This window comes from Convolutriloba macropyga, unplaced genomic scaffold, assembly GCF_964194025.1.
Source record: "Convolutriloba macropyga unplaced genomic scaffold, txConMacr16.3 SCAFFOLD_5622, whole genome shotgun sequence".
Lineage (NCBI taxonomy): Eukaryota > Metazoa > Xenacoelomorpha > Acoela > Convolutidae > Convolutriloba > Convolutriloba macropyga.
In genome coordinates, this window is record NW_027452268.1 from 1 (window position 1) to 16,207 (window position 16,207).

The 16,207-nt window shown below is 53.9% G+C and overlaps 3 protein-coding genes across 3 annotated transcripts; 1 reads left to right on the forward strand and 2 right to left on the reverse strand.

The window, feature by feature from the left end:
- Window positions 1-5,186: 5,186 nt before the first annotated feature.
- On the reverse strand, window positions 5,187-7,505 carry LOC142357341 (uncharacterized). Its single transcript, XM_075408984.1, has 8 exons — window positions 7,367-7,505; window positions 7,035-7,114; window positions 6,708-6,834; window positions 6,398-6,517; window positions 6,184-6,269; window positions 5,918-6,075; window positions 5,699-5,767; window positions 5,187-5,473 (listed from the first exon to the last, which is right to left on the reverse strand). Exons 1-8 carry the CDS (start codon window positions 7,448-7,450, stop codon window positions 5,295-5,297), a joined length of 903 nt encoding a protein of 300 aa, XP_075265099.1. The 5' UTR covers window positions 7,451-7,505; the 3' UTR covers window positions 5,187-5,294.
- Window positions 7,506-10,510: 3,005 nt separating this feature from the next.
- On the forward strand, window positions 10,511-12,231 carry LOC142357343 (uncharacterized). Its single transcript, XM_075408985.1, has 4 exons — window positions 10,511-10,582; window positions 11,362-11,487; window positions 11,670-11,738; window positions 12,010-12,231. Exons 1-4 carry the CDS (start codon window positions 10,511-10,513, stop codon window positions 12,229-12,231), a joined length of 489 nt encoding a protein of 162 aa, XP_075265100.1.
- Window positions 12,232-12,579: 348 nt separating this feature from the next.
- LOC142357344 (uncharacterized) lies at window positions 12,580-14,484 on the reverse strand. The gene is made up of 7 exons (XM_075408986.1): window positions 14,398-14,484; window positions 14,127-14,213; window positions 13,922-13,962; window positions 13,645-13,726; window positions 13,424-13,483; window positions 13,120-13,188; window positions 12,580-12,893 (listed from the first exon to the last, which is right to left on the reverse strand). Exons 1-7 carry the CDS (start codon window positions 14,482-14,484, stop codon window positions 12,759-12,761), a joined length of 561 nt encoding a protein of 186 aa, XP_075265101.1. The 3' UTR covers window positions 12,580-12,758.
- Between the last annotated feature and the right edge of the window lie 1,723 nt (window positions 14,485-16,207).

Genomic DNA, 16,207 nt, shown 5'->3' on the forward strand with positions numbered 1-16,207 from the left:
GAAGAAGTCAGGCGTGCCGCAAGTGTCGGAGATGGAGCGGCCCATACACAGGTCGCTGGCCAGGCCCAAGTCCACGATGGACAGGCTGCTCAGATCTTCAGGTTTAGAGAGCATCAAGTTGGCGGGCTTGATGTCGCAGTGGGCTACGTTCAGCTTGTGCATGTGAGCGATGCCGGACAGGACTCTGTGCATGGCTGTCATCGCCTGTGCTTCCGACAGCCGACGGCGAGGAGTCCGTGCCTGGAAGTCTTCCAGGGTGCCACCCCGAAAGTAGTCCATGACCAGGTAAAAATCACTGTCCGTTACGTACGAGCCGTAGGTTTTGGGGAAGGTGTCGGCAGCATCAGGCGGGCATCTGGCAGCGGATTTGTTGGTATGCGACGACGAGGCGGAGAACGAGGAGGAGAGCCGGCAGCTGAGCTGATATTCTAGCGAGGCGGCATCTGAGGCTTTGCGGGAGGTCGTGCGGATAACCTTCACCGCCACCTCCAACCCTGTCTCCAGCTGTACGGCCCGGCGGACCGTCGCGAACTCGCCCCTACCGAGCGACTCCTTCAGATCGTACGCGTCGCTGATGCTGGCAGTGGAGGTAGTGGACGGCACCGGGTTCCGCTGGCGATGATCACGCTCGGCTGAGCGGGTGCGTGTCAACGTACCGCCCATGCCCCTGAATTTTCTCTGCAGTCTCGCCAACCCAAGACGGGTGCACGTACTATCCCTACCCACCTCGCCCTTGGTGCTGCACGCCGACGGCCTGCCTCGGCCGGGATCAACGACCGGTTCAGTCTGCATTCCGGACACCCTGGATATCGTAAACAACGACGAAAGGCTTTAGCCGCTTCTGGACGAGGGCCGGAGCAGCTCGATACAAGAATAGTTAGATGGCGTGCAACGCCGTCCGCGTGTACCTGATACCACAACTATCAAACTCCCGTGACGTAACCCAATCACGTCGGTGCCGCAACGTGGGCAGTCAAGCTAGGCCTCTCAGAGGCTGCAGCTGGGCAGTAGAACTCAGTGGGAGGGCACACGATATGTAGTGCCAGACTTATATTCTCTAGACGGATCTCCGCCCGGGGGGTGCAGTCGTGATCCGGTTGAAAAACGCCGGCCGGAGGGTGTCTGGGTGTTCCGATGCGCGTGGATTCGAGGTCTGCGGCTCCAGTTGCGATAGCTATTATCTCTTGAGTCCTACTGCCCCTAAAAAAGATAGAACTGCGGTCTCACCCCCGCTGGTTCGAAATACTGGCTTGTGAATGGGTGGGTTTTTTGCATGAGTACATACCAGTACTAGTACTCGTACCAGGAGGAAGTTCCTCACTCGATCTCGTACCATGTATCGCTACACCGCCTGCAGCCGGGAGCGCCTGCAGCCTGCATTTCACCTGTGCATGTGCTTGTGTCTACTGTACACGCTACGTAGCGTGTATTTTGTACTGCGGGCATCGGTACTCGTACCAGCCACCACGGTACCTACCTATGTCGGATTGTAGGATCATCTTTTAGGTAGGGTATAATAATAGGCCTCAATTAATTGGCCGGTATCCCCTACCGGTAGGTAGTACCTACCTGTATTTTAAAAAATTTGAAACAAGTTGAAACGATATGGAAAACACACATGCAGATTGCGGAGTCCAGCAGCAGGCCCGCCCACCCGGAGGCCAGAGCAGTCAATTGTGATTTGTAACCCCCCAATCCCATGCAAACAAAGGGTGGGGGCCGGGGGGTCGGTCGTGCCGGCGGTCACTGACGGTGCATGTGATCTTGCATGCAGGATTCTGCATGCCCATCGCCTACAGTCGCCCGACGGCCAGGCAGGCATGTGCCACTTGCCAGCGTTCAATGAACATTGAAATTTGAATGGTATCCCTGAAGGCTGAATCCCTCTACCGCTCGGTACGAGTACTGTAGAGAGGCGGGGTAGGACTATAGGTAGGTACGCGCAGGTACTGGAGTCATCTCAGGACTGTCTGTGGACACTACCTACCTAGTAGTCTTCGGGTGACGAACCGCGGCTTGCCCTGCAGCCAGCCAGGCGGGGGGGGGGGGGGGGGGGGGGGTACTACCCTGTGAATTCCTTGATTTGTAGGTTTTATTCTCACCCCCGCCCGGGATGGGTATGTATTCGTTGATTTTATTACATCTAAGGATCTACCTTCACCTGCCCTGGGGTGTAAAAAAAAATCTAAGGATAATCTACTATGGATATGGACCTATTATCTAATGTAGACAGCTACCTACCTAGTGCATCGGTACTTTTGGTGGTACAGTATAAATACCACAGCTTTTGTACCACAGACACCCGAGTACCGCCCCCCTGATTTTTGATCGAATTTTCTTAAAATCTGAAAAGTAATAGTACGAGGTTGTGCTAGTCGCGCGGGAGCTGCTGCAGATCGCACAGCTCCATCAGCGGAGAGCCCGCAGATATGCAGGCATACACATCGGCACGCATCCAACGCCGAGAAAAAGCAAGAACATGGGCAAAGCTGGCTATGGTGTGCGGGGGTGGTCGTGCGTCGGGCTGACGGCGACAACGCACGGCGATGCGATCGGACAGGTCGGCGGCGGGCGCTGTACGTCCCGGTCTTTATTTCAAACGGGGGGGGGTACAGAACTGCGGCCGTGTCGTCCGCGGCACCCATGATCGCGCTGATGTGCCACCAGTCGGACCCCTAGAAAGATGTCGAATGGCCCAGCGGTGCGAAACCCCGTCACAGGCAGGTCTATAGGGATATGTAGAACAGATCGGGACAGGGGTCCCGGTCATAGCGGTGGTGATGGCGGGGTAGGGGGCGATGCCGCTGAGAATGGGGGTTTTTGGTGATGATGGGTGTGCAGGGGCTCATGCATGATGTTGACGTCCTCCCACAGGAGGCATCAAACGTGCACGGATCCTCTGTCAGGAACTTTTATATGTTACATTTCAAGAATCAAACGCTAGGAACCAGCCTTGAGCGACACTAATCGCCCCTAAGGTCTAGAAATGCGCTTGCAGATGCTGATTTCGCAGCATTTGGACTAATTTGGAGGTGAACCTGATTGTCTTGCACCTAGCCCGGTTCTGGCCAATGTACTGGACTGCCGGTTCCTTTTTGGGTCCATATGATCCCACATGACCCTATGCTGTTGAGTCAGCAGTACTGTTTCCTCCCCTGGTGGCACTCAGAAGTGGGGGGGGTTTTCGTAGTACAAATACCACTTTGGTGGTACTTATCCTACCAAAAGTACCGAGGCACTAGGGTACCCTACCATAATAAATGGATATGGATACATGGGTAATTGTGTAGTACGGACCTGACTCCAGAGCTAGCGGACCTGGCCGGGGATATATAGATAGATAGGCTATCAATGCACATGGTTATTACACTACTAGTACTGCACGGGTAATATGCAGGAGGCTGCACCGCCGCAGCCGCGCCCGCAGCCCGCATGTCGCATGTATACTGATGGATGATGAATGATGAACAATAATTGAATTAATACAATAGGAACAGATATACCTGTAGTAGCCCTCACGGGTAGGGTTTACCTTCCTTGGCAAGCGCCGGGACACGACATAAACGGGTCTTTTTAGTGGGTTAAACTCCCACACTACCCTCGAGATCGGCATCCCTTGACTCAGTGGGGTCCTGTCGTGATTGGGTGCCTACCCCCGAGGCTAGTCTCCGCTCATCGGAGCTAATTGGTCTTTGAGGCTTGAATCTCAACTCGAAAGAGTGGGGTAGGGGTTTTTCGATCACCCACCTTCTCCCGCGGGTGGGGAAAAACAGTATAATATTAGCCTTATCAGTATAATAGTAGCCTAGATAGCACATTATCCTTTCATTGTTGATTCGATCGAGTTACCATTAGTTCTCGTAGTAGTTAGTATGGGCTAATACTCGTATATAAGAGTAGCTACGAGTCGCCTAGCATTCATCTTGAGAATTGAGATGCGATCGTTGTTTGAACTTTGAGTATGTGACCAGCACACCGAGTGATATCCTCAGTCCTCACCCACCCCGGACGTAGGTACAGGCCTACCTAGGGTACCCTACTACAAAGTACAAAACCGTGTTTGGCAATCACTCAAATCAAAGTACTGAATTCAATGTTACATGTCGACACTCGACACGAATCTGGGAGCTGTACGAGTACGAGCACGAGGGACTACCTGGTAGTAAGAGCAATTAGAGGGTAGGGTACGAGTACTCGCATGTATAGGTTGGTCTAGGGTAGTCCTCCCGAGAGAGAGAGAGAGAGAGAGAGAGAGAGAGCTAGAGCTAGAGCCAGAGCCAGAGCTAGAGCCAGAGCCAGTATCCCTCTCTGGTACATTAGGGTACCTCTAGAGGGGTTGAGCTTGCTTGTACGTGGAGTGATCTGCGGAGCAGGCGATCAGGAAGAGGCGTACTCATACGTGGCCCGTACGCGCTAGTACACGCTCTTTAGGCTCTGCCTACACAAGCTACCCGGTAGCGCTGTAGCACCTGTAGCACATGAAGGATTATCGAGGATTATATATGTAGCACACCGCGCGGTCTATAGTCTATACAGTAGGTAGGTACGTAGGTACCCACCTACGTACGAGTACGAGTATTGTGATGAATCGCGAGTTAATTTTGGAGAAAACCGGCCAAAAACGGGGTGCTGACGAAGTGTTGCTGCGCACTCAGGTGTGTAATCATCCTTTCACCTGACGAAGGATACCAACTAAGGACCGCAGGAGGCCTGTCCTTAGTTGGCAATCACTACAGGTAGGTACGAGTACCTAGGTAACGACGTCGAATGCCATGTACAAAGCACTCCAATGTAGTTATGTTCTGTATAGACGGCGAAAACCCACTCTGTCCTATGATTGCACGGTGCAACAGTTGACAGCAATCGATTGACCTTTCTATCCTCTAATCTTATCGTGACAGACTATATTTCGTGGCAATGGGGAACACAGGTGGTGTAGGGAACGCCTGCTTGTGGGTACTAGCATAGATCGCGAAAGCGTGCACTGCCTCGGCATGGCACTGAGCAATGCCTCAGCATGGCACTTACTAATGGCCGGGTTTCAGGCCCTGAGATACAAAAACGGCACCAGTGCCTTACATTGACAAAAGTGGGCCCATCGAGTGAACCCGGCCCTGGCAGTCCAGCTCGGTGCCATGCCACTTCCCAAATGAACTCGTGGACTGGAGCCCCCCCCCCTCCCTCCTTACTGCATGCCACAGGGCCAGCCGCATGTTCGGTGCAGTAGTACCTTCTTCATCCTTCTGCATTGGTTGTGAGATGGCAAACCGGCTGTGATTGGAGTATGCAAGCGCCTAGGAGTACTTGGAGACATAGCTCTTGACCTGCTCCAATGTCATGAACATCGCCACATTCCATGACCCGAGACGGCCAAAGTTGGGGACGAATCCCTTGTAGAATGCCATGGGGCCATCGTTCTTGAATGTCTTGACAAAGCAGTCCACAACACCCTTGTACAAGCCTTGGCTGTCGCCTGCAGGGCACATATGTATGAGGGTGAGCTGTGGACCACTAGAGCAACGGCGAAACATAAGGGGGAGCAAGGGAGCGTGAGAAGTGAGGCAAGGGGCATTCACCCTGCAAGGTGGAAGCACCCACGCCATGATGGTCGCAGCAGGGCATGGTAGCCCTCAAGGGACACAAGCACAACGCATATCTCCAAGCAGCTGTATGCAGGTGTCGGAGGATCGAGGCTTACCCATGACACGAGATTTCACTACATCCACCGGTGAGCCGAAAATAACAGCAAAGAAGCCGGCGCCTAGACCTGCAAAACAGCGCGGAAGCCAAAAGCTAAGCGGTGGTGACCCTGGCTGCTGCTGGGGTAAACATGGGAGCGGGTGGTGTAAATCCAGCGGCAGTGCCAGCAAGGGCTGGTGGATTCCAGCCTTTGCGGCATGATAGAGGACTGTCTTACCTGAAAGCAAATGGAGCCCAGCACCCTCCTCCATACCCGCGTACGTCTTTAACCCTGATTTGACCTCGTCGTACGAGGCAAGCTCAACAGCGTTGATAATGGCATTGCGTGCGACATTAGGGCCCAGGCCCGTCCACAGGGCGGCTACTCCTTCCTGCCTGTGGGGCGGCAATGATGAAATTAGAAGCGCTCCTCGCACTGAGCAAACACTGGAATGGTCCAATATGGTTGGCTGAACCCTTCTCAAGGGCAATCCATGGCCTTACTTGGCAATGATCCCATACGCCTTGAAAGCAGATGGGTACTTCTTTGGTGTTCCTTCCGGCAGCTTTCCTTCAGCTTGCATGCGGACCTTTTCAAGGACACGCACACAGCATGATGACAATGAGGACCACCGTGAGTGCAATCGGCAGGGGGCGGGGAGGACGGTCAAAAGAATGGGCAGCATAGCTGTAGCAAGCAGCAGGTGGAGATGGTCACCTTCACCAGGTCAGTCGGGCTTGCGATAGAAATCGCGAGAGCGCCTGTTGTCAGGCCGGCCAGGACCTTGATGTACATTGGGGACTCCCCCTTGGTGTCACCCATGTAAAAGTTTTTGACCTGCAATGAGGCAAGCCAAGGATACTGACACTCCGGCCATGCACATGCAGCCATACGTGCAAGGCCTAGCTAGTATATGCTAATTGAAACAGTGCCAGCTGAGACGCGGATGGGAGCCGTGCGATTGAGTCCTCCCCTCTCCCTGATCCGTGGCCTTCCGGCCGCCAAGAGGACATTGAGGGAATCTCACCGGCTCATACAGGCCAATACGCAGCCCACCAAAGAGGCACTGGCGGTGCAAGCCCGGGGCAATGCCCTTCCACAGGGCGCCAGCCCCCTCCTCCTTTGCAACAGTCGCCATGGTGCCAAACATGCCCCTGACAGAGAAGCCGGCCGCACTCAATCAGTGGAGCGTTGAAGCGGCCATCAAGCTTCTCGTCACGAACGCACATGCCGGCTCATGAGGGATGGGAACAAGAGAGGCATGTGGGCTTGATTGCAATGAAACTGGGGCAAATATGCATGATCACAGGCATGCCGCATTAAGTTTCGCCTTTGATTTTGCACTAGCACATACTTGTACTTTGGGGCTTGGCCGGGAACCGCAGTTTGAAGCTGCAGTCTCACTTTCGCTGTATCAATGGGGATGGTCATTGCCTGCAGCAGGATCAAAGGGCGACATGAGAAGGGTACGGGGGATGAGTGCGGTGCACCAGAAAGGGCAAAGCGATTTATATGCAATGGGCTGTTGCACGCTCACAGATTATCAACCAGCGAGGGACACAGAGGATTCCGAGGACGAGTAAGGCATTTCGCGGAAGTAGATTCCAAAGTTGCACTGGATGAACTGCCGGGCGGCAGAGGCCAAAGCCGGGACAGCTGGTTCTTTGTGCAGTTGCGATCGCTCACCTCGGCAGTGCAGGCCGCGAAGGCACTGCAGCCGAAGCTCTTCCACAGTGGAAGAGGCTTGCCATTGGAGGGAGGGGGAGACATTGCTTCGGATTTTCGCAATGTATCCTTACTAGCTGGTTGCAATGTTCGTCACACTTCAGTGGTAGAATGTGAAAGGTAGAGCTGTGAACGGCCAGCTTTTCTCGGTCGACAGAACCCCCCCGGCCGGGAACCTGAAGACTCCCTTGCCCACTGACAGCTGACTGCTCTGTCGTGGGTTGTCACCTGTCACGCCGCCTGCACGTTTGCCTTAAACTCCGAAAACGTACAGGATGACAGCCTTAGCATGCACAGCATTCCCGGGTGCATGTACATTGGATAGTGCATTTTCATTTTTCTTGGCACAGTCCATAGAATATAGATCGATCTATCTATAATAATAGTTCAACTTGAATTGCGCTCACATCCGTACGAGTACCGTGGATAATTGTAGATAAATTTATAGATGATCGTAGAAATTGTAGATAAAAATTCGATCATAGTAATATTATGAATTTTTCCCGGGGGTGAAAAAATTATTTATGCATGAATGCAATATATCCGGCGCAGGCCGGCGGCAAACTTGGTACTAGTACTATCCTTAGTACTAGAGTACTAGTACTAGAGTACTAGTACTTGTACAAATCTGGCGGCGCCAGGCTAATTAATCTCTCTCTCTCTACTAGTACTAGAGTACGAGTTTGGATTCTTGCATATGCATGTGTGCACATGCAGCTACTGTACTCGTACTGTACGAGTACAGTAGGTACCTAGGTCTATACGAGCGATCATGCAGGGCCGGCGCAGGCCGATGGCCGGCCTACTCGTACGAGAGTCGAGAAGTCTCGTACCGCGCGAGAACAATCTGTGCCTGGTAGGTAGGTAGGGTAGGGTAGGTATAAATAATATATATATGTACCGCGGCGTATATCTATATATACATACGAGCCATTGAAAACTTAAGGCTACTAGTGCCTGGGCAGAATGCGGGTACATGTACCACAAAAGTGGTACGTGTACCACGAAAACACTGGGCTCGAAACGGTCCAGCAAAGGTACAGTACTCGACCCTATGACCAGGTGACCCTTTAGAGGGCTTCCGTAGGTCCCCTAGGGTGTCCTCGGTTGGGTTAGGGCGGGGTGTGTTTGCCTGTGAACAAACGATGGGCCGATGGGCCATGGTCGACAATTGCAGCGACCATGGCCGTGCGGATGACACTGCCCGCCACTGCATCGGATTATAGAGCCCTATTTGATCGTGACTAGGCTTTATATCGGTGCCAATGCATTCGATAGACATGTAGGGAGGTGAGTAGTAGTGCAGGTCGATGCCATCGCCTGCACCTGGTGTTAGGAACTACGGGGCCTGGCAGGCTCCGCAGTTCGTAACACGATGTGCATTCGATGGCCGCCCCTTATCGGTGTCGGAAAACTCGCCCCTGCACCAACTTGCCCCTAAACCTGCCGAGGATTCATCTATAGGTGTATAGTGATGCATTGTACTCGGGGGATGTCCTACGACAGCTGCCGACAGGGCCGCAGCGAGAGCCGATGCTCCCCGCACTCCCGTCGGGAGCAAAGGTCCCCAGTACTTTACTATTAGTAGTGTGCCCCCCCCCCCCCCCCCCCTCACCCACACCCATGGGGCAAAAGCGTTTTAGGAACGCACACACAGCGGTGGACCCGTCGGGACCACCGGTGTGTGTGAGAAACTAGTAGATTATGATATCGGGAAGCTAGTGAGACAGTGTTGGGAGGGGTGCTGGGCCAGATGTGCGCGCGATGGTGCGGTGCATCCATCGAGCGTACGTCGCACACTCAAACGTCCCGTAAACACTGCCGGTTCGCAGACCCCACGGGCCTGTGCAGCAATACACGCCGCCCTAGCCCCCCGAACAAAAGCCGCCCCCCGTTCCGCAGCATTGCCATGGTATCAAGTGAACTATTTCAGGGCGGGGGGGCTGGAGATCCCTGGCATGATTGGCAACCCGACGGACTCAGTCGCGTGCATCGCAGTTGATCGGGCGGCGTTCTATTTTAGTTTACGCTTTGCTGTTCAAACATTGTCCCGGTTCCCCTGATCTAGTCCCGTTCCATGCAAAATACGAGTTCTGACCAGCAGCTTGGCGGTACCACAAAACCGCGTGGTACGTGTACTGGTACACACATTCTGCCCAGGCACTAGGCCCCTAGTGCCCAGCACCGGGTGGCTGAGGTCTCTCTAGGGGTCCTAGGTCCCCCTACAGTACCACCGTGTAAGGTATACTCTCTCTCTCTCTACTCGTACGAGCCATCAGCCATGTCCGTACAAGCACTTCCGTAGCTTGAGATACGTATAGTAGGTAGGTACCTAGAGTAGAGTTGCGGGCATAAATAAATAAGCTTAGTTAGTAGGGATGTATAGATCTCTACTAAACAAATAAGTATAATATATCCTTAGGTATGCCCAGATTTGATACGAGTACTCGTAGACTCTGCGCGCATTGCTAGGTAGGGTACCTATAGACTATAGTACATATATATCTGCCATCTGACTGACTGACTGGCGATAGCTAGCTACCTATATACGTATGTATGGGAACAATCTGATGTATACAGCTATTGAGCCGATTGTGCTCGTACGGTACTTGCTCGGGAAGGAAGGTATAGGTAGGTAGGTACTGTACTCGTACCTACAGTACGAGTAGCGACTATCGACTACTCGTACGGGTACAGCAGGTAGCGATACCCTATCTACTGGACCTACCTAATAACCCGTCGGATAGTAGAGGGCATCGTCGAGTCCAGAAAAGTCCAAAAAGTATTCGTAATCTTACATTCATTAAGGTGGCTTTTTTGACGGCTCTGGCTGGCTTCAGCAGGAGGGAGATCCTGGAGTGAGGTGGATCGCCGGCAGACCTGCAGTACTTTATGGAGTACAGTACGGCACTATACTCAGGTATGACCGATCGACGGCCTTGTCTCCGATATCGTGTTCGCACGGCGTCATGTATGCAGTTGACGTTTGCACACATGCCGGGACCCTGAAGCACATGGCGCGCGCCCCCCCCCGCAACACTATAGCCCACCTTGGATACTATTAAAACCGGAGCTGCGGATCTTTTCGTATACATCGCCTTCACTATGGTCCGGCACGTGGACGCCCTGGATCCTCTTCCGGACAATAAGATAAAAGAGGAGGACGCGGCCTACCTGGTGCGCGCGAGTGGCCTTCTTAACCGTTGCATGCACGGCCCCTCCTCCTCTGACACATACCGTCCAGCTGCAGTCAAACCTCTAGGCCCTCTGTCAGGGCGATTTTTCGCTCTCTGAATTCTGAGACGTTGCACAACTCTCTCCTTCCCTTGTTGTAGGGCATCTCAATGCCAGTTCATCCGCCATAGGAAGCATGGGCTTGCCTTTTGAAACTTGCACACATTCCCCTTCACTGCCCATGGCGCAGTGTCGCACAGCCATCCAGCATGGAAAATGGCAGAGGCTAGACAATCACAATTCACATCCCTCTGCACAGTGTGTTTTTCAAAGTGCATGCATCGGGCATCACACAGATATGGGTGTGCTGGGAGTGGGCTTCATGGCAGTGAAAAACCAAAACGGCAAATGATGGGCAGGATGGACGAAGACCATCCGCGATGAGGAGAGAGGGGGGGAGGCACGGTATTCAAAGCAGGAACAGTATCAGTGAAAAAGCTCACGCAAGTGTGTGGTGATTGAGGGGAGGGCGCCCGTTCGTGTGTGTATGGAGGGGGGGTGAGGGCGGGGGGGTTAAGGTGTGGATGGAAGGAGGGAATCGCAGGGCATAGAATCACGTCCACACAGATATGGCAGCCTGTAGGTCTGGTGAGCTACATAATCGACAATGAACACGGAAGCCGCAGGCTGGCAGATGCTTGACTGCTAACTCGTACCACGTTGTACCAGACTCTGCGCCTCTGAAGCTCACGATCTGAGGGTTGGTGATCACAAACACACAGGAAAAACATGGAATTGACAAAATATTTGAGGACGTTCTGCAACGACTGCTGATGACCAAACCAAAGGACCACATGCAGTACATCATTGACCTGATGACTTTTTCCAACCCTGACGATGCAACACAGGTAGACCTGCCCCCCCCCCCCCCCCCCCTTTCAATAGATAGGGAGGTGGAGCCCTTACAGACCGGCTTGCTGCTAGTGTCGGACTCGGAGTCACATCGTCCTGCTTGAGGTCTGGCCATCAGCAAAGACTTCTCTGCTCTGCCGCAGAGTAAACTTGCTGTTCCTTTTTGTGAACCTTTCAGGATCCAAAGACAGGCCTAAGCAACTACAGAACCCGAAAACTGGAAAAGATATTCGAATACATGGACAAGGTCCGCCACATTGCACCTCAACATACAATTTACGCTTCACATTGCCACGGGGAAGCGAGACTGCCCGCAGCTGGTTGCCTCTCTCCCCCTCCCACCCCTGGCAGCCGCTGCAGCTGTGGTTGGCAACTCGCATAGCCGTTTATCAGCAGTCCAGTGGGCACTGAGGAAGCCTCAACCCCCAGCCCTGGAGCAAGCCACTGCAGTAAAGGGCAACGCCGTGGCTCAGTGGCACTCACTTCTGAGTTGGCACTGACTGACTGCCTCCCTGCAGGACGTGGATGGAAAGGTGCGGTACCAGGACGTCCAGCTGTTCACCAGCCGCTACGGAGGACAGGTGTTGACGCAAGATGAGCTCAAGGAGATCTTCACAGACTTTGACCAGAGCGAGGACAACTCCATCACAAAGGACGAATTCTACCTGTTCTTCTCCAAGGTCTCTCTCCGGCAAAAGAACGCCGAGTTTGACCAAATGGTGGAGGAGATGCTCGACTAGCTGAGGCGACGGCAGGGAGCCATGGAGTGCCCATCGTGGCTGTCGCACCGCGAAGACACAGCGGCTTGCCCCAGCGGAGAAAATGCAGATGGGCGCGGACCATCGATAATCATACACATGTAAACTGGGCATGTATTTATAGCTACTCAATGTGTTTTTAAACACCAATCTGATCAGCAGTGTGCAGGACGCGGCGTCCCACAGACGGCAGAAGCGTAAATCTTCTGCCACACTCCTCAGGTGACACACATCGATTGCTGTGCCATGACTGCATATTGACATCCAAATATGCCCTGGGCCTGTCTGCTCGCATGGTTGTTCCCACTCACGGCCTCCCAGGCAATCACAACCTGTCGCCATAATACCAATACAGAAGGGCGACTGTGGGCCAAAATCAGCAATTGGCAGACTGCTGCCACCCCGCTTCACGTATCTCTTCTGGCAACAGAAGGAAAACAAAGGACTGTGCCTACTGTTTGTATGCCACTGCCGATGGCCGATAAGCAGAAAGCGCTGCTTGTGGTCAATCACGAATCTGGACTTGTCCGCTGCAAGGCGAACTTGTAGATGGCTTCAGCAACTCCATCCTCATCGTTGCTCGACACCACCTCAGTGGCGGCGTCGCGGGCCTTCTTAACGGCGTTGCCCATGGCCACTCCGAGCTGCAGCAAAGCAAAGCGAGGGCCAGAACTTGGTGATGCTTGAGGATCATCACACGGAGACAGTGAGGACAGGAACAGAGATACAGAAAGGAGTGGGTGCGTGTGCATGAATATGTGTATATGTGCCGGAGACGGAGAGAAGACAAAGCCTGCTGGCAGCTGGGTGCCACCGGGCCGCAGATACAAGACCATACATACAGGCCAAGAACGAGACATAGAGACTCACCCCCACCATCTCCAACATCTCAATGTCGTTTTCTCCATCCCCAATGGCCATGACATCTGCAGGATCAACCTGCCAGCATATGAACCTCCCTTAGCTAGAGGGCAATAGTCAACGCGAGCACGTCCTTCTGTACTGTGCTGATGCCCGGCACGTCCCTCTGGTAAATGTGGGACACCCTTGCAGTTGGGTGTTCGATAGAACACAGATACGCAACAGATGAAGTCCGGGCCATGGACAAGGATCGCAGGGCAGTGGTGGAAAGCCCGGCATGGTGGGCTACGCGGCCGTGGGCTGGTACACTCACCCCCATGTTGTCCAGCAGCCGGCGAACACCGCTGCCCTTGGAAACACCCAGTGGGAGGACCTACGGAAGGGACCAGTCCAGCAGCTGCTATTGTCAAAGACTTGCTGCATGGAGGGCTGCAGTTGCTTTACCCCGAGCAGAGTGAAAGCAGACTCCTGCAATTACGGCTTGCAACATGGAAGGCTTGTCGAGGGCTGTGCTCAGAGTGCTCGTGATCTCACCTCCAGCATCCCAGGAATGGCGATTGTGAGGCATGCTCGACCCTGGAAGCGTTCCACTGCGAGAGGCCGGAGATCGTCCATTCTGCAAGTTGACCACGGCCGTAGGGCAAAAACAGTGGGTACGACGAACTCATGGGGTACCGTGCCCCCCCCCCCCCCCCCCCCCCCGGGCTGCCATGCCCAGTCTCTCGCTGCAGGGAGTTTGGCTAAGACTCCGGCAAAAGTGATTCTTTCTATCTAATTGGAGGCAGACGATATTGCACTGTGCAGTCTTCACCTTTCAGGATCGAGCATGAATATCATCTTTTGGACAGCTATCTGAGCTCCGACGGGGCCAAGAGGGCGGTGTCGGTCAGACATTCTGAGACAAGCAACTTCATACGCCAGACTATTGCTGGACCACAGCTCGAAGTTGTGCGGTAAAGGCAGGTCAGCTGGCAAAGGGATGCCGTAGCAGCTGGAGGGCGAGCTTGGATTCGCACCTCTCCAACCATTGCTGTGAGGTCTCCCACGCCCTCCGGGACAGGATCGTTGTAAAACAGCAGGCGATCGGTGTGGTGGTCGATCTCCTGCAACAGGCAAGTGACCGGCACAGCCGGGTTTCAGGAGCATTCGTGACTGTTTGGCGTCACACTCACCTTTGCGACGTCAGTGGGTGCAGGGTGACAAAGAACAAGGGCTGCGGGGATCAGATAGGGGAGGAGAAGGCCAGAGTTCCACCTCTGTTAGAATTCTATCACTGCAGAATGCTACCAGAGTCACATTCTGCTCCTTTGCAAACTTGATGGCCTCCAGGCAGATGTCTTCCTCCAGATTATCACTGGAAAGGGCCGCATGCATTCATGAATCCGCACGCATGTCTCAGCAGCAAGAACTGATCTGGTCAAGGATAAGCAGCTGGGCAGCTGGCTGTGCCCCGGGCCGGGTCAGCATGCACGCAGGTGTCTCCCCAATCCCTTGGATGTACTGCAACTGGCCGGATGAATTCACCTGTGAATGATATTGCCATCGGCTTCATACAGGAGACACCCCTGGATGAAGACGCCCGGGGTGGCAGGTCCAAGGCGTGGCGAGATCTATATCGGCCAGTCTTATTAGGATGCAATAGCATGTGTTGTCGCTGCTACGCACTTTGCGTGTAGTGACCGTCGGCCGACAGATGGATTGCAGAGGTGGGGAACCATGGCGTTGAGGGATGACCAGGGGCAAGCCATGGATTGATTGAAATGATGCATGGAGAGAGGGACGGAGGCAGGTCAAGGATTCAGGTGCGTATCATCTGCAGGGGAAGGGGTGCCACCTCTTTGTACCATGGACCCCTGGCCTTTCCAGTGGCAATCACAAGGGGGATGCCGGCATCTGCAGCCGCCGCCACAGCCCCGCTCACGCTGTCCGTCAACTTCTGTTGACTGTTTACAAGCGTCCCGTCCACATCCGTGACTATCAACTTGGGGGCCCAATTCGATGAGCACTGGCTTCGAACAAGCGCGCGGCGCTGGCATGGTTGATGGGTTCCCTGCAGAGAGCAAACCGCTGGTATTCAGCCGTGCGCAGTCGCCAGGACTGATGGACAGTCGAGGCATCATCAAGAGGGCTGACACTCGTGCCATTACCATCACTGGAATGCATAGGGATTAGATGGGGCACATTCTACCCTACCCTAAGTCCCTATGGAGCACATGGCTGTGCCATCCTGCACAACAATTGCTGTGTTTCGACCTGCATACCTTACAAAATTGGATAGCACGGATGCTGATGTTTGCATGGTCCTGTGGCGCTGCCGTCACGACCGTTGACTGCAGGGTGCGTGTTAGGAGAATGTCTGCCATTGTGACAGGGCACAGGGTGAGCGAACTGCCAGCCAGATGCAGGGGATCGGTGGCGGAAGCTACCCGGCAATCCTACTCGTACAAAGGTGAGGCCAGCAGTTATGCTGTTGTAGGATGACGGTAATGTGGCGACTTTGGCAGCTGTACATAGGCCTGAAGTTGTACTGATGTAGAGAGTTGCGTCCTGCCAGGACCGATCAGCCGCCCTGCCGATGCACTCGAGGACAAATTGTCAATTATGATTGAACGTGACTTCCCTTTAGCCGTATGGATGTGTGTGTGTGTGTGTGTGTGTGTGTGTCAAAAATAGGAGCTTGGGACGAAGCTGTGGCCCAAGGTGAAGTGGACGCATCTGCCAGCTTCCGAACACACAAACCGATCGACAATTTCACATCTGCACACGATCCATCGACGGCCCACTGCAGCCCGCAGGCCGGCTACGAAATACGTACCGGCCTAGAGAGCTAGATAGGTGGGTCGTCTGTTTCCTGTTTCCCGTGTACTACACTACGAGTAGTATTGCCGTACTGGTGGTAGCCGGTACGTACGAGTACTGTAGGTAGCTGGCCGGCAGGTACAGTAGCGCTAGGTACCTACCTACCGGCTACCCGGCCAGGTAGGTGAGGATTGTCCCAGTGAGAGGGGCCGAGGGCGCGGACCAAGAAAGCGAACGTAGGTAGGTAGGTACCAGTGTTGGACTGATGTTCGGGTATCAGTGCAGACTGCACTGATAT

Coding starts and splice junctions, on each gene's coding strand:
- LOC142357341 (XM_075408984.1), bottom strand. CDS start 7,450: ATGTCTCCCCCTCCCTCCAATGGCAAGCCTCTTCCACTGTGGAAGAGC. Junction 6,518..6,707: donor GTATTGGCCTGTATGAGCCG/GTGAGATTCCCT, acceptor GCCTCATTGCAG/GTCAAAAACTTTTACATGGG. Junction 5,474..5,698: donor AGTGAAATCTCGTGTCATGG/GTAAGCCTCGAT, acceptor TGTGCCCTGCAG/GCGACAGCCAAGGCTTGTAC.
- LOC142357343 (XM_075408985.1), top strand. CDS start 10,511: ATGGTCCGGCACGTGGACGCCCTGGATCCTCTTCCGGACAATAAGATA. Junction 10,583..11,361: donor AGGAGGACGCGGCCTACCTG/GTGCGCGCGAGT, acceptor ACAAACACACAG/GAAAAACATGGAATTGACAA. Junction 11,488..11,669: donor ACCCTGACGATGCAACACAG/GTAGACCTGCCC, acceptor TGAACCTTTCAG/GATCCAAAGACAGGCCTAAG.
- LOC142357344 (XM_075408986.1), bottom strand. CDS start 14,484: ATGCATGCGGCCCTTTCCAGTGATAATCTGGAGGAAGACATCTGCCTG. Junction 14,214..14,397: donor AGGAGCAGAATGTGACTCTG/GTAGCATTCTGC, acceptor TGCCTGTTGCAG/GAGATCGACCACCACACCGA. Junction 13,189..13,423: donor GGCTGCTGGACAACATGGGG/GTGAGTGTACCA, acceptor ATATGCTGGCAG/GTTGATCCTGCAGATGTCAT.